This window comes from Sus scrofa, chromosome X, assembly GCF_054392235.1.
Source record: "Sus scrofa isolate SSC_HxYL_T2T_F1_AM1 chromosome X, Sscrofa_HxYL_maternal_Yorkshire_Landrace_v2.0, whole genome shotgun sequence".
NCBI lineage: Eukaryota > Metazoa > Chordata > Mammalia > Artiodactyla > Suidae > Sus > Sus scrofa.
The window spans coordinates 121,571,617-121,593,196 of record NC_139401.1 but is presented as its reverse complement, the minus strand read 5'-3'; the positions used below and the strand labels follow the sequence as shown (position 1 = coordinate 121,593,196).

The 21,580-nt window shown below is 55.0% G+C and overlaps 2 protein-coding genes across 42 annotated transcripts in view; one reads left to right on the top strand and one right to left on the bottom strand.

Moving 5' to 3' along the window:
- Positions 1 to 1,953, top strand: part of MAP7D3 (MAP7 domain containing 3) — a 71,202-nt gene extending 69,249 nt beyond the window's left edge. For 19 of the 29 annotated variants that reach the window (XR_014834714.1, XR_014834716.1, XR_014834717.1 and 16 more), the window contains one exon: positions 566 to 1,953. Coding sequence is in view for 9 of the 29 variants with exons in the window: in XM_085006718.1 (XP_084862844.1) it covers positions 566 to 573 (8 nt within the window). In the remaining 20 variants the exon portion in view is untranslated. The remainder of the gene's footprint in view (positions 1 to 565) is intronic. The other 10 variants (XR_014834711.1, XR_014834710.1, XR_014834712.1 and 7 more) reach the window with 3 other exon arrangements.
- A 3,637-nt stretch (positions 1,954 to 5,590) lies between these two features.
- Positions 5,591 to 17,255, bottom strand: FHL1 (four and a half LIM domains 1). Of its 13 annotated transcripts, none has more exons than XM_085006363.1 (8): positions 16,916 to 17,002; positions 13,061 to 13,151; positions 10,020 to 10,201; positions 9,633 to 9,807; positions 8,842 to 9,011; positions 8,217 to 8,403; positions 7,442 to 7,641; positions 5,591 to 7,089 (listed from the first exon to the last, which is right to left on the bottom strand). In XM_085006363.1, the coding sequence occupies exons 3-8, from the start codon at positions 10,173 to 10,175 to the stop codon at positions 7,006 to 7,008; spliced, it is 972 nt and encodes a 323-aa protein (XP_084862489.1). In that variant the 5' UTR covers positions 10,176 to 10,201; positions 13,061 to 13,151; positions 16,916 to 17,002; the 3' UTR covers positions 5,591 to 7,005. The 13 variants fall into 13 exon arrangements, with proteins under 13 accessions (XP_084862489.1, XP_084862490.1, XP_084862491.1 ...); XM_085006364.1 differs by lacking the exon at positions 16,916 to 17,002 and adding an exon at positions 16,708 to 16,758; XM_085006365.1 differs by lacking the exon at positions 16,916 to 17,002 and adding an exon at positions 13,809 to 14,122.
- Between the last annotated feature and the right edge of the window lie 4,325 nt (positions 17,256 to 21,580).

The window sequence follows — 21,580 nt, the reverse complement described above, 5'->3', positions numbered from 1 at the left end:
TGATCCCTGGCCTCGCTCAGTGGGTTAAGGATATGGCATTGCCATGAGCTGTGGTATAGGTCGCACACACGGCTTGGATCCCGTATTGCTGTGGCTGTGGCTGGCAGCTGTAACTCTGATTGGACCCTTGGCCTGGGAACCTCCATATGCTGTGGGTGCAGCCCTAGAAAAGACAAAAAAAAAAAAAATTTCTAGCCCCAGATCCCTCAGATTCCTCTTCATTCCCGATCCACTGGTTGCTCTACAGCACACAGATAATCATTTAGGGCAGAGGGTTAGTGAGTTTTTGGGAATTATTCTCTCAACTCGTGTTTCCAAAACCAAAAGGCCTTTTTTTGTTTTGTTTTGTTTTGTTTTTTTTCCTCGAGAAGCTCTCTTTGAAATTGAGAGGCAGCTTGGCACATTTGGGGGCTGGGGAACATTTATAAGAGCAGCAGTGTGTCAGCAACTCGAGGTGCACTACTGAGGGTCCCAGGCCCGCCTTAGAGCAAGGCCAGGGCCCACTTGCTGTGGATCCAGCATCTTCTCCACTAATATTCTTTTTTTTCTTTTTCCCTCTGGTCAGCTAGGTAAACCTCGTCCATCCTGGAAGAGAATCCATCCTCCACTATGGCTTTTGACTTCCAGGCCCATCTCAAAATTTCTCCACCTGCTACTTGAACCTGGCAAAGAAAATGACTATTAAAAAAAGAAGAAGATCAAAACATCATCTTAACGTATCTCAGCAGATGCTCCTGTCATCTCTGCTCTTGCCCACAGGGTTCTGAGTAAAGAGTTGTTTTGCTTTCCTGTAAAAATCTCCATGGTCATTCATTCTTCTGTTTTCCTGCCAACACATGTTTGAGTGTGTATCAAGGGTGTCTTTATAAAATGCTAATGAGTTTCTAAAAGAATCTTTACCAAAGAAATCGTTTTTCTCAGTACATACTTGAAATCTCAAAATCATGTTTACTCCCTTTAACGGTTACATTAACGTAGCAATAAAAACTCACAGTTGATCTTATAGGGAACATAATGGGTTTTGAGAGGGCCTCGAGACTGCTCACGAGAGCTTTGTCAAATTGTTTTAATAGACAAATACAGGTTGCAAAATACCGCCCATCACATTTTCCCATCAGGGACGTCTCTTTTTACGCTGCCGTGGTCTGGCAGCCCAGCACGCAGGCCCCTGCACCCGGAAGCGCCGGGAGTCCGAGAAGCTGTGATCTTCAGCATCGTCCCGGCTCTGTCAGTGCTGCCTTTTGAAGTACGTATTGAGGCTTATCCATCAGGACATGTTGTTTTGTTAAGTACACGAGGCAGTGTCTGGCACTTGTCCGGCGCACTCTGTTTAATGAGCCTAAATGTTTACTGTGTATCATCTTTCTCTGCTTGTGCTCTCCAGGCCTGCCCTTCAGTATAACTCGGGCTTGAGATGTGGAACCAAAATTTGCTTGCCTTTCTCTAGCCGCTGGCTGCAAGTGAGTCAGAAGCAGAGTTATTCTCCGGTCCCCGGGATAGCCAGGCACACAGCCCTGCCCGGTGTACATGCACACACGTGTGCGCACACGCAGGATTAATGTCGCCTGAGATGCACTGAAGCCTGCTCGAACCATAACCTAAAACTTGAATGCAGGTTAGTTGTCCCAATGCTAATGAGATTTCTGGTGAATCACAAATAGTTTGAAGCAGGCCCCTGTGCCTTTCTAGCCACTAGTCTTGGACTAGTAAAAGGAAGGAACCATTCTTCTGAGTCCCCTGTTCTTTGCTATGCAGAGTTACACTTCCTTTGTTATAGATTAGAGCTCGGGGCCTTGGGACTTAGTGTATAAACTATCTTTATACACCAGCTCTCTTCTTTAAAGGACAGAGATCATCATGCTAACAAAGGAGTTCCTTTTTCTGTACAAATTTCACGTGTTGAAACTCGGTTACACTGTTCCTGTGCAGCATGCAATAAACTTTGCAGATAAAGCAAGGCTTCTTCTTACTTCAAGAACAGCAAACGTTCTGGTGGTGGGTTAACGGGGACAGCAGTAGTTAGCAAGCTGCGAACACAGGCAGCGGTGTGTGTGATAAATGGTCGTCAGCCTGCAGACGCTGGGCCTCCCTCAAGGCCTGTCACTCGTCCAGCCATGGCTCTGACGGACACTCGAGGCCGGCCAGCGATGACGGTGTTTTTCTTTGTTCTGTGGTAAGAGTCACATAGGTCACTGTTCAGTGGCATTTAGTGCACTTACCGTGAGCAGCCAGCACCGCTCTCTGGCTCCGGAAGGTTTTCATCGCCCTGCAACGAGTCCCTGTGCCCTTAGGCGGTCAGTCCCCACCCCCCTCCCCCTTTCATTGATTTATTTTTGTCTTTTTGCCTTTTCTAGGGCTGCTCCCACAGCATGTGGAGGTTCCCAGACCAAGCGTTGTATCGGAGCTGTAGCCACCGGCCTCCACCACAGCGACAGCAACGCCGGATCCTCAGCCCACGGAGCGAGGCCAGGGATGGAACCCGCAACCTCATGGTTCCTAGTTGGATTCGTTAACCGCTGAGCCACGATGGGAACTCCTCCCCCAGCCCTTTTAGACCTCGTCTCAAGTGCTGGCCATGCCCGAGGAAAACACGTGTGCTTTTGAAAGTCTGAGTGTGCCCTCGGCCGTGATTGTGCTGTTACACACGCATCTCTTCCCGACATCATTGCGCGTGGCCAAACCGGTGTTTCGTTTCTAGTCTGGAAACGCGTCCCGCCCCGCCGAGTTGCGCTGGAGAAGGTGAGGCCCTCGTTTATCCTGCCCTTCGGCACCTGGTGCTTTGAGGACAGTGGCGGCCGTTGAACCAGGACGCGCCCTGGTGCCCACGCAGCCTGAAGCGCAGTCACGGCACCGTGTGGACGCGCTGAGGCGATGGACGCCGAGCCAGCCTTGCCCCTCTGGCCGTCGGCTGATGTCCTTCGCCCTGTGAGGACCTATGGGTCGCCTGAGGTTTCCCTTCCTCCCCGGAGAGCCTCTTGGTTCCCGCTCCCCTGAAGAACAGGTCCCCGGCCTCTCCCGGGGGCGTCCGCAGGTCAGCACGTGGCCCTCGCCCAAGTCGTCGTGCCCCCCCCACCCCCCGCCCCGCGTGCAGCGAAGTCTTTCAGCAGCTCCGACCCCCGACGACCCCGCGGCGCGGCGCGGTGCGGAACCCTGGGAAGGATGCTCGCCAGCGCCGAAGCCCCCCGCCCTGGCCGAGAGACCTCGCCTCTGGCAAGTGGGGGGGTCTCGGTTCTGAGGGTCCCTCACTCACTGCGGCAAGAGCCGGAGGGGCGGGAGGCAGGGCGTCGAGCCCCGCAGCCAGGGCGGACCGTCTGCACGTGTTATCAGGGGCCAGCGCCCCGCAGGCCTGGGGGGTTGAAGCAGCTTCCCGAGAGGCTGCGTTGCCCTCGGTCTCCCCGCCAGTCCGGTTCCAGCTTCCAGACGGGCTGGCCCAGTAACTTCCCCGGCTATGTGGTCATAACCAGAGGGCCGTCTGCACCTTCCACGGGCCTGCTACTTTACAGGCCTCGTCTTAAGGCCTCACAACCACCCAGTGACATGTGGGTTCTCGTTTTTACCAGGAGGACACAGATTCACGGCGATTGGCATTTGTTCAAGGCTCTACAACTAGAAAGAGGCAGATCAGATGTTCAGGTGTGATTCTGAAGTCACACCTCATACGGCTTTGGGGAGGGAACAGCGTCTGTGGCTCGCGTGGTGGATGGTAACGTACTGTGTTTGATGAAAATAATGGCTAACACTGGACACTTCTTGGGTGTTGGTCAGTCGCCCTTGCTTAATAAGCATTTCTGCGGTCAGGTTATCCGCAGTGACTGTGCAAGGAAGGAATTCGGTTTCACTTTACAGGCGAGGAAAGCAGCTCAGAGGTTAGGTAACCTGCCCAAGGTGTCATAATGCAAAGCAGCAGCGCGGCCAGGATTTGAAGCCAGGCAGTATAGCTCCAGAACCCACCCTGTTACCTGGAAGCAGATGCACCGATATTCTGACCGCCTTCATGATGTGGGAGAAGAGGGTTCTCGCCTGCAAATGCGCTTGCCTTGAAACGGCCCCTCCTTCCTTCCAAGTCTCAGGTTGTCTGTCACTCTCGAAATTAAGTATCGAACGCTGTGTATGATGGCGGTGTCCTCATGATGCCAGAACAGGCATTGGCCCTGCCCTAGGGCAGTGCCTTGGGCTAGAGGTGTGCCCTGGGTGGTGTTTTGTCCCTTGCTGTGTGACCTCCAGCTTTGTCATTTGGGGAATGAGGCAGCGGTGCCGGTGCCGGCCGTGAGGGCTGGCTATCGTGTGTCTAAGGCCTCACTGCAGCACTGAGGGACTTGAGCAATAGCATCTTAGGGGCTCTCGGGCCGGCCAAGGGCCTGCAGTCTGGCTCCACAGACATCTACTTCTCAGCAGAGCTCTTTGGCCCAGGCGTGGGCCAAGTGGTATGAGAAACAAAGGGCGACAGGCTTGAGGGGGGCAAGAATGTGAAAGGGATAAAGCGGAGAAGCCCAGGCAGCTGAAGAGGGAGAAGGGGCTGCGAGAGGCAGCTGGAGCATCGTCGTCATCGTTGTCACTGGCAGGCTGGAGGGTGAGGACCAGGAAGGGAGGGAGCGGGTCCGAGGAGAGGCAGGCTTGGCCAGCACAGAGCCGGCAGAGGCGGGGGCACGGCCAGTGTGTCAGGGTCTCTCCCTGCCCCCTCCCCCCGCTTCCCAGGCAGGTTCCCCTGAGCTCCACCCCTCGGGAAGCAGAGGGGCGCCGTCTCAACTCCCCACCCCGCTTCCTCGGGACCCCGGGAGGTGAGCAGACCGGACAGGCTCTTCGTTGTTTTGAGGGCTATGACTGATTTCTCTATGGAGACACGCAAGGGGCTGCTTCCCGCTCATAGAAATGCTCATGGTTTCTACAGACACCAAAGGGGTTCTGTCCTTTGATATCCCTGGGCACGAGGCTCCTCGAAGCTGAGACCCCCTCCTCCCGACTCCACCTTTGCTTGAAGGTGCCCCTTTGGCCTGGGGACCCGCCCCTCTGATGAGCAGGTGGCCGACGTCTGTGTTCCTGGGCCTCGGGCGCCATTCTAAAATGACCACGTGCTCCTCCGCGACCTGCACCTCAGACACGTGGCCACCATCTAGAAGCTTCCTCCACCTCCGCCCACACTGTCCCTGTGCCTGCCACCCCAGAGGGACACCAGCCCAAACGAGCGCCATCCAGGAGGCGATCGGCCTTCTGGAGGCCTGACAGTGGCAGGAGCGAGCAGCAGCCAGAGCTTGGGGCTCTGGAGGGCACAGGGAGAGGGCAGCCGACAAAAGAGGGACGTGAGGACTTCCCGAGGCCACCCTTCAGCTGCGATTCCCTCCCCCAGCCCCCTAGCCAAAGAAAGTCGGTTTGCCCTTTTAAAGGGCTACGCACATCTGGGAAAAGTCATGTGAGGTCGGAGTGGGGTTTTTGGTTGGTACTGTTCCTCACAGGAGCCAAGGCTGATCTTGTTCATAATCCCTAGGTTCCATGTAATGGCACGGAGGGAAGGAGAAAGCTCATTCCGGCCTCTGGACCAGCGGTATCACCTGAGAACAGGGCCACCCGGCAGAATCAGGAGTCATGAGGCAGGTTCTTTATATGCTGCTTTATTTCCGTAAGGATACACTGAAACGTTAGATGATCAAAGCTAATGACAAAATGTAGCAATGAGGCTTCGGCTTCTCTAACCACTCCTACGAGAATGTTAATACGCGCTGTCATTACGTGTGTACTCTTGAAGTCGTCTCGGGATATGCTATGTAATATAACAGTGTAGCTAGAATACAGTAAGGAGGTGCTCCTGCGTCTCAGGTAAGCGCTACGTGGACATCCGGTTCTGCCTGCCGGGACCGTGGCCTCCCCGCTCCCCCAGCGATCCAGCTGTAAGCTCTTGAGGAACGGTCCTAAGACTCACAAGAGCAGCCGCCGCCGACGGTTAGGGGGAAGCCCACTCTGCCATGTCTGGAAACGGCATGTCCATGTCAGTGACAGTCCTGGCACCTGCTCACCTGCCCCTCTCAGGTTTTATGGTTACTTCTGGAGGGTAAATTGCAAAACCGCAGGAACGTCTGAGGGGGCGAAAACATTCTCATGCAAGTCTCCAAACCCATAAACTATGCTGCTATTCATTAAAACAAAACATTATTCATTAAAAAAAGATAAAGGACAGCTGGGTTAGTTTTGTTAAGCTTCCAGAAGTATTCGCTGTGACGACATTCTGGTGACACAGGCTCGTTTTCTCAGACCTGCCTACACTCTCCCAATCGCCTTGCGTGTTCCATGCTTGGCAGGAGGAACGCTCCGAAAGCACGCCACAAATCCAAATCCAACGTTAGTACAGGGGAAAGGTCGGTTAGAATTACAGCTAAATTCAAATGTTAGTTTTCTGGAAATCCGTATTAGTGGTGTGAAAGCACAAAAGAACAGAGGGAAGGTGTTGATGGGGAAGTTAAACCATGCATCTCGGTAAGTTCCTGCTGCTCACAGGACAGGGTGAGCAGCCGAGTTGGAGCAGCCGCTGCAACTCTCGCGTGTGTCGTGTGACGGACACGGTGGGTCCCAGCTGAGCCACGAGAGGCATCTCAGTGGGGGCTTTATCTCTTAGGCTTCTTGCTTACATCACTAAGCAGCTAAATGGTCGGCGCTTTTCTGCTCTAGGATAAACATGCAGAAGAGTCAATCTAGCTACGTGTTCGTTTGCTAACTGCAGCTATCAGGACAGTAACGTTGCTGCAGGGTTGCTTTTCGCTAAATCCTAACATGATCACTGCGTGCCCGTACTTGAGGCGTAACTGTAAAATGGGAAGAAGGACAGGAGGAGCAACTCGGAGAGGTGAAAAGGCCTCTCTGGCCCCAGGGGTGGTACGGGGCAGAGGGCGAGGACACAAGGAACAAGACTCAAATTCCATTTTACAGGACAGGAGCCCCTGTCACTTTACAGCTTTTTGGCACAGTCGGGGCAATACACTTGCTCCTGATGGAAAACAAAGCGCTTGTTGGCCAGATTCACGGAGCATTTTTTGCAGTGGAAGCAGTAGTCGTGCCAGGATTGTCCTTCATAGGCCACCACACTGGAGCCTTTACCAAACCCTGCGGAGGAAACAAAAGCAAACAAGAGCGACAGCTGAGTGCACACAGGTGGGAGCCAGGCCGTCCACGGGGCCCACCAGCGCGCGGGCAGCGGCCGCCCGGCGCCCGGCCCCCCGCTCCACCGCGCGCGCGCGCCGCCGTCCCCCGCGCCGCCGGGACCTGAGAAGATGCCAAAGCTCCGCCGAGGGCTCCCGTGCTTTCCAGAACCCACATCCCCTGCCACCGCCATCGCCCTGTGACTGACGCGCACCGACCTCCCAGCACAACCAGTTTCTTTGATTTAGGTCAGGGCCATGGCATCAAAGTGGCCACCAGGAGGCAAACTTGGGCCGTTTGTGGGGTGTGCACTTACCGGGCCTCGAGGAGCTGCTAAGCTTCGATTTTTTCTATAAAGAACCACCACCCACGAGGGACAAGTCCTCTCTCCACCCGGATGCCTGCCCCGGAGGTTGGCGCTGGGAAACAGGGTGAGAGGCAAGCGTTTCCCGTGGCACACTGGGGCCTTCCTAGCTTTAGAGACTGGGTGGCTCACTCTTGACACAGTCCTTTTCCCTGAGGATGGCAAAAGTCTTCTCAAATGTACATTTCAAGGCTCCCCGGGAGATGGGAAAATTGGAGACGGGGGAGAGGGCCCAGGGCACGTGGACCGCGGCCGCGAGATGAGGAATGAAGTGATTCGCTTGGCTCCTGATCGCAAAAGACCTGCCCACTGGCACCTCTGAGCTACCTTCCCCTACGGGGTGTTTGCATCCCAGCTTCTGGCTCGCCGCCCCCCCTCCCCCGCTCCCCTCCCGCACCCCAGCCCAGCCCGCGCCTGGCCCCCCCCCGCCCCTCCCCCGCCCCCAGCATCCCCGCGCAGTGCCTGCCCGTGGCCGTGGGTCTCAGGCTCGTGATCTCCGGCAGCATCGTAAGTTAGTCGGCAGTAGTCAGAAGTGTTCTGTGTTGCAAAGGCTAACCTGGCCTGGGGGAGAATCCGCACTATTTGGGGGCCTTTGGGACCACAGTGGCAGGGGGAGGGGGCACTCTCTGGGGCCTTTGTGGATGAAACCGACGACGTAGGAAAATGAGAGATGGTTACCATGCGCAAGACCTAGCCTGGCAGACTTAGCAAGGACTCTTTAGCCTACCAGTGATGGGGTTCTTGCATCCAGCACACTTCTTGGCCACAAAGTTCTTGTAGCAATCCACGCAGTAATACTGGTCCTCCACAGCGGTGAAACGCTGCCCAGCCAGCTTCTTAGAGCAGGTAACACACACAAAGCACTCGGCATGCCAGGGCTGATCCTGGTAAGTGATTCCTCCAGATGTGATGGCCTAGACCAGGGAGTGTAGCACCGGATTCAGATTCAACAACCATTTTGTTGAATGCCTACTACGTGCCAGGCACTGTGCTGGGCGCTCGGGTCTACAGTATCTCATTGAATCGCCACAACGGCCATGGGAGGCAGGTGCCATTATTATCCCCAGGTTCCAGACGAGGACACCGGGGCTCGGGGAAGGCGAGCCCGTGTGCAAGGTTAACGCGGCAACCGGGTGGCGGAGGCCGGCCTCCAGAGCCAGTCAGGGTGCCTGCCTCGGCCTGGGCGCTGCTTTCGACCGCCCCGGTCTCCTCCTCTGTGACACGAGAATAATAATTCCTACGTCGCAGGGCTGTCGTGAGGATGGAATGGGATAGTGTGTGTGCAAGTGCTCTGCAAACTGTCAAATGCTTCTAGAAACAATGGCCAGCGCAGAACGCCCTTGACAACGTACCTTGTTGCACTTCACGCAGTGCTTGGCAAACTTGGTCTCATGGCAAGTCACGCAGTAGAAGTCCTCCCCTTTGGGGAAGAAGCTTCCTGTCCCAATGACTTGCTTGCAGTTGCTGCAGGTGAAGCAGTCTTTGTGCCAGACGGTGCCCTTGTACTCCACGTTCTGATCGCCTGCGGGGGGAAGCGAGGGGGTAGCCCCACTGACAGTGCCCTGCAGGGGGCTGCATCCGCTCAGCCTCCCTGGGCCCTCCAGAGGGGAGGGAACGCAGGCCCTGCAGTTGTTGGCCTCACACTTCCCCTGACCCTGCCCGTGGGCTCCCCTACCGCGCCCCCCGTGCGGTCATGCCGACCCAGACGCTGTCCGTGGGGGGGGGGGGGGGGGACCTGGCTGTACCTTGTGGGGCTCAGACGCCTGAATCCCCGCGCCGCGCGCCCCCACCCCCTGCATGGACTCAAGAGATTCCAGTGGGAAGGGGCTCCTTGACCAGGAACAGCACCCCAGGAAGAAGCATGCTTCGATCACTTACTAAACCCAAATGAGAAAGCGCTACATACTTGTCGCTTCCTTCTCTTGCCACAGCCCGTTCTCTCCAGGGTTCTTTACTTGCCGAGTGTGTGCGTGTGTGCGAGCATATATGTGTACACATATATACGGGTGTATATATGCATGCATATATATGCTAACCTCCGGCAGCGGCTCCCGCCAGCGTCATCCCCATCACAAGCACCCCTGCGCCACGCTGCCCTCAGGGCCTCCTCCCTGGCTGCCCCGGGGCTGAGTGTGGCCGGTACCTGCCACGATGGGCTTGAAGCACCCCTTGCACTTGGGGGAATCCTCGCGAGTGGTGCACTTGTTGCACAGGATCTTGTTGTCCTTGGCCATAAAGGTCTCATTGGCCAAGGGGTGAAGGCACTTGGAGCAGCGGAAGCAGGTGTCGTGCCAGTAGCGGTTCTTGTAGTGCACCTCCTGGGAACCGAGCACAGGGGGTGGCCGTCAGGATGACACAGTCCCTGACACCCTGGATGCGGGGGAGGCTGGAAGACTCCACTCCTGAGACAATCGCAAGGGCTGGCGTCTGGCCGTGTTCCCCATCAGCCAGCCAGGGATGGAAGTGTGGCTGCTCCTCCGCGCGCCGGCCCTGCCCTGCCCCCCCCCAACCCTGGCCCCACGGGCGCTACCTTGGAGTCAGCGCCGATGGGTTTGCGGCACTCCACGCAGGTGTTGGCGCAGAACTTGTCGAAGCACTTCAGGCAGCAGTGGTGGCCGTCCTTCTGCACGTACTTCTTTCCCTGCAGCGGGTCCCTGCAGTAGTGGCAGTCAAACTTCTCGGCCATGGTGCCTACCTTGTAGCTGGAGGGGCCTGCGGGGGGCAAGGAGGCAGAACAAATGAGACGCGAAGGCCAAGGGGTTCGGGGACTGCGGCCAGGGCGCTGAGGCCAGAGGCAGTTCACTGGTGACTCCGGCGATGAAACAGACAGTCCCTGGGCTCCCGGGAGAGGGTCCCACTGGGCCATCCCCCTGCACTGCCTCTGAGAGGACACTGAGGGGGCCAGGCGGCTCTGAGCCGAGCTGGGCGGGCGGCCGCTGGGGCAGCGTCTGCAGCTCCTAGGAGGAGAGGCTGGCGGGGGAGGGAGAAGGCCCCCACGCTCCCAGCCACGGAATTCAGCGCATCTGAACCCAAACTTTCTGCCAACACCAGACCATGCTAGGGACATGAGCAGTGCGTAAGCATTTATTTCAAATCTGGCAGAGCACTTTGTAATCCCTGAAATGATCCTACAGAATGACTTCCAAGACAGTTTACTGACTCTGGAGGCCTGAGCAATCAGTTCTGCACCCGTGAGCTATCTGTCACAGTGGCGTTTGGCTTCGTGACGCGCCAAAAATCAAATCCCCCTTCATCCAAGCAAGTGAGGATCAATAGAGTCCATGAAGTGTCAGGATTCAGGACCCTGCAGTTTGCAAAACTGCCATCTTCAAGCAGCATCTAGGTGGGGGCGGGGATGACTTTGTAAAAAGTGTCAGGCGGATTTTGTCAAGAACCCCTCCCGCACTGCCTGCAGCTGAACAACTCCCCCCGGCCCCAACCCGAGGGCCTGCGGTCACCAGCGCTCAAAAGCAGTCTGTTCATCGCGCCACCAAAAAGGTACCAAATGTTTCTATGAGCTCTCAGTTTCCATAAACACATGCTTATTTCTTCTTCTCTCCCTGAAAAAGAAACTTCCACGGGTAAAGAGACAGCAATTATTTAACGCGCCCAGACAACACGAGAAGAGAGAGCACTTTCTCCCGCTACCCACGAACACGGTGGTCGTGCGCGCAAACATCCGGGAACTGATTTAAAGAGAAAGAAGGAGGGAAGAGAAAGGAGCAGCTGCCCGTACTCACCTCGGCTCCTCCACTAACTGAACGGCCCCGGACACCCACTTTGGGTCCCATTCCCAGTTTTTTTATACAAACACATGTCCAACTTGTTTGGATCTTGTTGCTGTAGGCAACCAAATAGCAGAGTGAGCTAAGGAAACCACACCCTGCGTCTGAGCACCGCCAGGAAGCTGTGAACTCTCACTCAGAACCCGCCTCCAGCCAAGGGCGGCCAGCAGCCCGCCCCGGCCCATCTGCTCACACAGACCCTCCTCTCCAGACACCCGACGACCCGACCGAGGCAAGGAGTGACAGTCCTGTGCCAAGAAAGGGGCCTGGGACACTTGGGTCACGGTTCAGAGATTTTCTGAGACTAGAGAACGGCTCTTACTGGCCCTCTTTCCCCCAAAAGAAATCCGAGGTGTTCCCTTACACAGCCAGCTTAGAAAAGGAGAGCCGCCCGGACCCTGGGGTCCGTCTCCTTGAACGACGACGCACTGTTTAGGGAGGCAGCTTTAAAACTGTCTTCAGCCCCCGCGTCTACAGGAAAGAGCGTCTATCACAGGGACAGAAGGTTGAAAATCACTCTCCTTATTAATTCGTTCTTGCTGGTCTTGCACATGTCACATAAAATCCTTGTCTTATTAGTGTTTCCACACTGAAACTGTGCGCTCTGTTGAGATTTACTTTCTTGTTAAGAGCTGCGGAGAGAAACCAAATAAATCCCCAGCAACAGTAAGTGCCAGGAAATTAAATTATCAGTGGCTCCCAAATGCCATTTGGCAGGAAATCAGAACTTGTGAGATTAGACAGGACGGGCTTCCTGCACGGCCAGTAACCATGGCTGGTTCTAGCAAGGACTACCTGCTTGGACCACGTCTGAAAACCCAACCTCCTTCCTCACCAAAGTCTCTACTTAGAGTCTAAACCCTCCTCACTGTAACGTCCCTCTCTTTTGATGTTGTTCAAAGAAAAAAATGGATTCTAGATATTTCTATATTAAAGTACCATACAGAGACCCACCTAAGGGGAGTCCTATCACTGGGTATTCCTGAGTCCTAACTTTACAGGAGAAATGCAGGTATTCGTGTCACCCAAGGAAGCAAAGCACCAGAAAACACAATGAATCCCACTTAGGTTTTCAGAGGTCTCAGAGATAAGGAAACCCACTGTGCTTCACAGTACCAGAGAGATCTTACCTGCCAAGCCTTTCCCACCTTAAAACCACACACTTTTCAAACCATCATTTTACCAACACCAAGTTCTTCACTGGTTACTTTCATAGTTCTAGATCACGACTTGCTCAGAGTTTCTAGGTATCCGGATGACGGAATAATCCATGGCTCATCCATGAACATGGAGTCAGTCAGTGAGGCTGTTCACCCCTGTATCGTGCCTACGGTCCAGGGTCGTAAACCAAGCAGAAGGAAAATTAAGTCAATCAGCCCCCCCAGGCAATGTTATTCCACTGCTTTTAGTGGTTTTCACTCCGAGATTTAGGCGTTATTACTTTGTCTTTCAGTAGAATGAAAAGCTCCGGGTCGGCTCCCATTCCCCACCACTGTATACTCTAACCCAAAGAGTCTGTGTCCAGATGGAGAGACAGATTTCAAAGGGCATATCCTTTTAAAACAGATTTCCACAGCTGACTCAAGCCTTTTTCATGTGTGTGGAAACACTGATCTGTCAAGATAAAATAGGCACTTCGAGGATTGCAGACTTTATTGCCTAATAAGTAAATAGGCTGGAAATACTGAAGGCACGTTTATAATGTCGATGTCAAATTCATGAACTTTAGTATTTTTTTGCAATAAATCCAACTGAGTGGAACTCTGGGCAACCTGAATGCGCTTACCTCGTGTTTTTCTAACCTTAGGATTATTTGATCCAAAACTATTTCAAGCCTTCACGCGGTGTACTTGGGAGGAAGCTGGAGCAATGCATTCCTGCTGATGAGAGACAGTTACTGCATCAGAACTCTGCATCCAAGTCACACAGTCTGCATATGAGCAACATATTTTGTTACTACTTATCTCCAAAGAGATGAACCACCCTAAGACAACAGCTGCTAGGTGACAGACAACACTGAGACCCAGAGGTTCCTAAGAGACCGCAAAATCCCTGATTCGTGGGATCCACCAAAATAAGGCAGAGTCAAGCTTCGATTTCCCATGGAAAGAAAAGCTCTACGCCTCCCTTTCCCTTCGTTAGAAAGAAGAGGATAGAGAAAAAAATGAAAAGGGTGTTTTTACGTCCTCTTTGGTGCTCGCTTTCATCTTCGTGAATTACATGCACTGGATGTTTCTCTCTCGGGGAGTCCTTTTCTTACCCCCGTGGCAATTTCGGGGCACATGATGCGTAGAACCTTTTAACCTTCCCCGAACATCCCTGTCTGTCCGCCTCGACCTGCTGCTGCTGCCTGGGAGAGGGCACAGCCTGGACTGCGAGCGGAGCCATCAGACACACGGCTGCAGGCCGCCACTTCCCCTCCTGGCCGAGCCCATGCCAGGGTGCGCCTGACCCCGCCGCTGCCAGCTCTGCAAGGACACCGGGCGCCACCCGCCCACCCCGGGCCTTGCCCGCGTGGCTCCCACAGTCCATACCTGCCGACTGACACCTGCAGATGTCACCACCATGATTAACCTTCTAAAACCTCTTTTCTTTTTTCTTACAAACAGTTTTTTTGGTTGCACCCACAGCATACAATGAAGAACCAGCGATGGAACCCAGGCCACGGCAGTGACAATGCCAGATCCTTTAACCGCCAGGCCACCAGGGGATTCCAAAACCTCTTTTCTTAAGAGCATTTTATAACAAAGACGTCTGTTGTAGAAAATCCAGAGGCAGCTCCTGCGACCCCGAGGTGCTGATGGGGAACTAACGGTCCTTCCTATACTTAGAATGCAGCTGGAAATGCGACTGCGTGATCAACTATTCGGTATTTATTCCAAGAGGATAGCTGGACCTTCTTGCCATGTCTGCTTCAAAAGACACATCATTCTTCACCTAATAAACAAGCTTCCTCTTTGAGAAAATTCCTGAACTATAGCCAGCACGCTGAGAGGGGCCTATGCAGACCTCAGTTATCTCCAAAATCGTTTTGGCTTTCGATTTAATCATGTACACATACAGGAAATACAATGTTACAACTTTTTTTTTTAAACTATAAACCTCATTAGAGAAGATCCAATTTGCATTTAATCATCTTGTTTCTGGTTTTGTATATATTCGCTCATGTTTTCCTGCTAATCTTCATTTCTCCCCGCCTGCCCAGATGGCTCAAAATAAAGACGATTTAAGGAAAAAGTGAATTATTACGACCAGGTAGCGTTTTTCTAACTGCATTTTCCCTGAGGGGTGTGATGTACAGTGTAAACAATGAGCAGTCGCTCAAATCGGGAAAAAATGCCCGTTACGTCTGGTCTGTTAATTGCTCAGTCCAACCCAGCAGTACATTAGTCACTCTGCGTATAGGTACTGGCTCCCAAGGAAAGGGTACACTGCTTTCCCGAGCACACTCAGCAGACAGAGAACCAAGCCTTGGCGGGGGAAGCCTCAGCGGGGGAAGGGGAGGCGCCCGACGGGCTGGGGATTGAACACCTAAGCGGCTGCCACGGGGCGGGCTCAGGAGACCCGCGAAAAGGGGCCGGTCAGAGAATTTCGCCGAACACCGCCAAGTGTTTTTCCCTTACAAACAGACCGTTGTTAACAACTTGCCTCCTACGCTGTGTTAGGAAAACACCGCAAGTCTCCTGCGGGCGGCTGGTGGCAGGTGACACTGGCCTCCGGGGTCCAAGCCCCGCCCCCGCCCCGCCCCGTCCAGGGCCGCTCGGTGCTGACACGGGGCGGGCCGAGCAGGGCACACACTGGCAGCAACATGTGTTTTCGGTTTCTCGGGCGAAGCGGCAGGCCGTCCGCTAGTGGTCACGGCAAGTACAAAGCCTTCAGTGTCACCCTCGCCCAAGTCTTCCGTTATTTTAGGACGCGGTCCCCCGGGATCGCGCCCCCAGCCCAGCACACCCCCCCACGCTGGCCCCCGCCAGGCCGGCCTCGACGTGAAGGGCCAAAGGGTAAAGGAAGGCCCTCTGTAGACAGTAAGGATCAAGGCTCGCCCTTGAAACATCCTCTCTGGATGCGGACGGCCCCTAAAAATGGATTCTGACCTATCCGATTCTGCAAGCCTCTACCCTGTCCACACAAAGTCCACTTCAGGGCACTTCTCTCTCATCTGCTCTCACGGACCTATTGAACCTAACGCGACACAAGATGCTAGCTCCTGATTTTAAAAATCACCTAGAAGGTGTCAGCAATTTGTCTAATTTCGTTACAGTTACAGCCTCCAGATTTATAGAAGAATAACGTCAGGATGTGGTATAGTTTCAAAATCCAAGGTTGGGCGTGTTATAAACATGTCACCTTTGAAACAGATTTCCTTATCCTGTCATTTAATTAGTAAATAAAACGGGCAGTTCCTCTACCAGTTAACCTGCGTCCAAGGTCCACTGGAACAACTGGTACAGCCGGCTAGTTTGTCTACACCCAGAGCTTGCGGACGTTGGCCGATTAGATTAGCACAGTCTCGGGCCTGTGGTGCCGAGCTGGTACAATGGCTCCCGGGTGGAGGAAGAGACAGCAGGCAGCTCGAGAGCCTTGGGAACAAGGAGGACAAGCGGACAGGCGGACCAAAGCAGCGCATCCCACGGCAGCACGCTTGGTTCAAACCCCGACAGAGAAATCTGACCCAGTACTGCCTTTATCTAAACAGCCCAGTACTGCCTTTATCTAAACAGCCACAGGCAACACTCAGTTCTCAAAACTGTTGTTTCCAAAAGACTGCCACTGAGAATGACATCGACCCTTCATCTGAAAGCTGAGAGATGGGCCGAAGTGCCTGGCTGCTAAGAAAGGGGACCGTTCCTTAGCAAGAGGGCCACAGAGCCACAGCGACAGTCCTGGCTTGGGAGGAGCGAGGCAGCAGGCTGAGCCCAGAGACCTGCCCGCCCTGCAGCCCTCGGGCCCCGTCCCCCGGGGGTCTGGTCCACGCCAGAGGCTTCCTCCACGTCAGGGCATCAAACGAGAGGGAGACTCTTGGGGCACCGACAGTCTAGAGGGTCCGCAGCTTTGCCCTGTTTTCTGATCAGAAGACTTGGGGGGCTACGTGTCACAGCCGAAGGCTCCCGGCTGTGTGTCCGGGAGGACCAGACACAGGGCCCTTCCGAGGAGAAGAGGGCCTTAGGGCAGCACGGACTTTGCGTTATCAGTCTTCCTTCTTGCAGCTCCATGTTCCACGGCTGACCTTTTCTAAACATTGAAATTCGGTTTAAAGCACTGTCAAGATGAAGATCTGTATCTTACAAATAACCCCCAAACTGCGAACAGTCACGACGAAAACCTCTTTCCTCACCCAATCGCTTCCAGCCTCCCAGACGTCCTGCCAAAGGGCTCTGGAGCAACGTGTTTACATGTTTTCAAGAAATAAGCTACTCGAGCTGTTGACTTTACCTGAACAAGATCTCTTTTGTCCCGGAAACAGCATTAGAGGGAGGCAAGGCCTGAGCAGAGAGGAGCTACGGCTCTGTTACTATTTAGACAGGACTGAAATCACGTCACCCAAAAATATCTCTTAAACAAAGGTCGGACGCGGGGCCCTCGGCACCCTGTGCTCCGAGAAGCCGGGGCCGCCCGGGGCCGCCGCCGCCGCCGCGTTTACCTGCATGTCTGTGGGAGGCCATGGCTCCGCCAGCGAGTCCCAAGCCGCACCTGGAGCCACTGTCCCCTGGGCCCGGCTGATAAGGCTGCGGCTCCGTTGTGAACATACATTTAAGGGGAAGCGGTGAACACGAAAATAACCGAGAGCAGATGGCCCACCCTCCCCAGAGATCGCAACCTTAATCCCACTCGAAAATTCTTAACCATTTTAGGTGATCCAAGGGAGAAGAATAGGACCCAGTAAAAATACCAAACACTACATATAAATACCTGTGGGGCTACTCAGCATCCAAATTAGCTCCAGAGCCAGAGAGGCCGCAGAGAAAGTGATCCCTGTACCGGAATAAAATTTGGACGCGGCCGTGGCATACCTCAACGCTGAGCCACCCCATTAATCTACTTTATACGCCCGATGAGCTCGCCCGCGGGCCCCGGAAGGACGCGAGTTTGTGCTGCTACTGGTCAAAGTAACTGTACGAGACAGACCGCCGGCGGCAGCGGGGGAAAGACGCACTGGACCCGAGGGCCACACAGGTCGAGGGCACGGCCCGTGTCCTCCTGGGTCTGTCCCGGAGGTTGGCAGGATCCTGAAAAGAGCACCCCTCCTGAGTGCCAGACAGGGCGGGCCCGGAGGGGCAGACACACGCACGCACCTGCTAGTACACGAGGAAGAGACCGTGTCCCACAAACGCAGCCCCTTGCTTTCCACTGTCAGGGACGATGAAAGCAGAAACGGGGACGGAAACACCGTGACCCCAACGGGCCATGCGATGGCTGGAGACGGGGCCCCAGGAGGAGCCGTGGGCGCCCCCGCCCGGGCCGTGCCCTGCGCCCTCCTCACCCGCCCCACCCCAGGGTACCCGCCCCCGGCAGCCGGGCCCTCCGCCCCGGGCCTCGCGCTGGCTCCTCTGCTTCCTCCAGGCTTGGCTTCAGGTCACTTTCTCGGGCCATCTTCCCCAGCCACCCCGCCGAACGCTGCCCCCACTGCCCCCAGCTTCCTCAGTGACTCCGTGTGGAAAAACCAAATTCCACAACTTGAAAAGGGTTTGCCAAGCCTCACATAAAAGTGAAACACAGTCCCACCCAGAACCCTACAAGTGGCTTCCGCCACTGAACATCAAGGAGTGTAGACAACCCTGACTCGGGGGCCAGGGCCATGCTTTCCTCGTCTTCTGTCCCCAGGCCTGGCCGGTGAGCCATACCCGCTTCAGCAACGGATGCCAGACTCTGAGGACGCCTGTGCCCTTCCACTGTCTCACGGGAAGTTATTCTAAAGACAGCCCGGACTGCCAGGAGCTCCCAGTTAGCAGAAGGTAACAGCACCCTCAAAGCCAGGATGCTACAGGCAGATTTATCACACAGTAGTGCCCCCAAAAAGCCCGGAGAGAGAAAGGCCTCTTTCCCAGCTGGGCTGACTGCGCGAGAGCAGGAGACTGGCCAGTATGAACAAGGCCTTGCTCCTAAAACAAATGAGACTTTGCACCCAGAGGAAAGGCTCCTATTTTATTAGATGCTTAACCCTGATAAACACTAAATTTTCCATTTAGTGAGGTAAACGCTGGGTTAGGGCCAAGGCGCTTTTAATGGCCCCCCTCGCAGGGCTGCAAACAACAAGCAGAGCGCGTGGCCTCGGGAGGTCTACTCCCAGCAAGCAGACGCGTCCCTTTAGCCAGCTGAGCACTGCGAAAGGTGACAACGGAATAGCAACGGGCTGGAGTTCCCAGGTGGCTCAATGGGTTAAGGATCCGGCATTGTCGCTGCAGCGGTTCGGGTCCCTGTTGTGACACCGGTTCAATCCCTGGCCCAGGAAATGTTTTAGCAAAAAGCCTAAGTCGATTTTGCCTAAAACCCAAGAGAAAACACAACAGACCTGCTTCCTGCCCATCAATTCATCAGTCACCTCTGACAGGCCAGTGTGAGCTGGGCCTCGGCATTTATTCGGTCGGTGACTTTCACCAACCAGGCCAACCGTGCCTTCGCAAAACTGTATGAGGTGTGGCCACGCCTGCTCTGACACCTGTCCCCACTGCCCATGTCCCCTCGTCACACAACTACACAAAAGCGAAACAGGGAAGACAGGTCCTCTGCCAGGTGAAAATCAGTTCTTCAGTAAGGAAAGCTGGCAGCTTTGCCCTGTCTTAGACCAGCGATTCGGTAACCCTGACAGTTCCTCAGCAGACGCCCAGTCACCGGTTTCATCAGCAGCTGAGCCACCTTCGTTACACATTAACAAAGGATGATGTGTGATGACATCCTTAGTAATCACTGCACTGTTTACAAAGCTCCTCATATACTCTGGGTGGCACCGGCCGAGGTTTGAGGAACAAATCTCTTTGGTGCCTGAAGGCCACGTTTCAGGCCTTCCAGCCTTTCGTGGCCCAGCGAACAGCAGGATGGTCCTTCCGTGAGTGCTGGGCGTCACAACTCCCAAGCCCCCTCGCGCACAAGACCTCCGAGGCCCACTGACCTCCGAGGGCAGCCAGGCATCCTGTCTCCAGCCACCCTGCACTTCCGCGTAACCTCCCCGTGGCTCCACCTGCAGACCGTACCCCCTATGTAGTCGCTCATTTTAGAAGAACACTCCTGGAGCAGATGTCCGCGGGGTGGTGCCAGGGCTTTTGCTGGTCCCAAGGAAGAGGAGCGTCCCTGCTTCACAGGAGGCTGAGATCAACATGCAGGTGACTCTGCCACGCGAGGAGCCGCCGCGAGCGCAGCAAGACAGATGTAAAGCAGATGTCATATCAGCTTTGGGGGATCAGACAGGACTTGATGGCTGTGATGACTGTGCCCTGGTCCCTGAAGGATGTGGGGTCTACAGCACACCAAGAAAAGCAGGGGTGTGTGTGAACAAGGGGATGAGAAAAGCAGGGCCCAGGCCAGAGGCCGGATGCAGCCCACACCCGGGGTGGGGGGCATAGGACAAGGCAGCAGGGGCAGGTAAAGCCACGTAGAAGGGACACACACACAGGAGGGGACCTCTCTGCAGCTGGGCAAGGGGAGCAAGACCCGAGTAAGGCAAGCCGTGAAGAAGACGGCCGGCAGCTCTCGGGAGAACGGAGTCCGGGGGCCAGGACGGAGCCTGGAAGGGAGCCGCGACTGTCCCACTGCGACGTCAGGGGCCACGGGCTGAACGAGCACAAGCAGGCGGGGGCAAGGAGAGGACAGGGGAGCCAGAAGGGACACGGCGGGGCAGACCGAGAGGGCGGCTGAGGTCTGGCTCAGTGCACCGGAGCGGGAGAGGCCGGGATTCTGGGTGATCGGGGAAGCGACGGGGGGGCCGCGGGGCCAGAGCTGGGTGGGGAGGCCTGGCGCGTTAGGGGGCGCTGTGCCACGGGGTTCGCATCTGAGATGTCAACAGCCAAGTGCCTTGAATGGGATGAGAGCCGTCAGGCCGAGAGCAATGGTGCTGACAGTGCGGCTCGGGTGGAACCCTGCTCGCACCCACGGGGACTCTGGTGCGGCCCTCGAACCCCAGAATCTCCACCTCCTGACCCCCACCACTGCCGGGGGGCAGGGGGGCGCAGCCCAGGAGGCGAAGACGAACAGCGATCCAGACGGCAGGGCGGCCTCCACACGGGCTCACGGAAGAAGTGGCAACACGCCCTCAGATTACGTGCCCGGGGCAGGACCAGAGGCGAGAGGCTGACAGCAACCTGGAAGGGAGTCTTCGTGGCTTCACCAGTGGCTTCGTCTTCACTTTTCTTTCACATTCCTCCTCTTCTCCCTGTGCCAACCACTAGGAAGTCAATACGCTCTACGAGTTCCCGTTGTGGCGCAGCGGAAACGAATCCGACGAGAAACCATGAGGACACAGGTTCGACCCCTGGCCTTGCTCAGTGGGTTACGGATCCGGCGTGGCCGTGAGCTGTGGTGTACGTCGCAGACGCAGCTCAGATCCCAAGTGGCTGTGGCTGTGGTGTAGGTCGGCGGCTGCGGCTCCAACTGGACGCCTAGCCTGGGAACCTCCACATGCCACGCGGGTGCGGCCCTAAAAAGAGAAAAAAAAATAATAATAATATGCTCTAAGTTTTCTCTCCATATAACTTTGTCAGGCTTACCAGTCCCTCCGCCAACAATTTTACCCAGTGACTCCAACCGCAAGATTAAGGCACCTAGTCATGCACCATGATACGATGTGGTTCTTGTCCTACGTGCTCTTGCCAGAAAAAGCCGGTACAACTTCAGCCATCTCATGTTCCTGTCAATCTTTAGGGTGGGAAGAGTACTTTTCTTACTGACAAGTCATATTCTGCAAAGTCACTGCATAAGTGTCTCAACTCGGGGCATGCCAGTCAGAGAAAAAAAAAACCCAACCAAACAAACCAAGAGGACAGCCCCAGAAGCATGTGAGAGGTGATTTTATCAGGTGAGAGCCAAATCAGAGCAAACCTAGAATTCTCCTTCCTCCCCAAAGGGTCTCTGACTTCAGAGTGAAGGAAAGATTGGCTATGAAAGGGAAGACCTGATACAGATGAGATCAAATACCTCAACACCCTGAAAATGCTAATTCACCCCAGTGAAGTCCTGTTCATTTCACAATCTACCAGGACTTAAAAAGTTTCCTTGAGGGAGTTCTTGTCGTAGCTCAGTGGTTAACGAATCTGACTAGGAACCATAAGGTTGCGGGTTCGATCCCTGGCCTTGCTCAGTGGGTTAAGGATCCGGC

Excerpts from the sequence above, each read along its gene's own strand:
- FHL1 (XM_085006362.1), bottom strand. The coding sequence starts at position 16,741 with ATGCTGTTTCCGGGACAAAAGAGATCTTGTTCAG. Across the intron at positions 9,012-9,632 it reads CTTCAAGCCCATCGTGGCAG|GCGATCAGAACGTGGAGTAC; the intron begins GTACCGGCCACA and ends TTCCCCCCGCAG. Across the intron at positions 8,404-8,841 it reads ACTGCGTGAAGTGCAACAAG|GCCATCACATCTGGAGGAAT; the intron begins GTACGTTGTCAA and ends TCCCTGGTCTAG.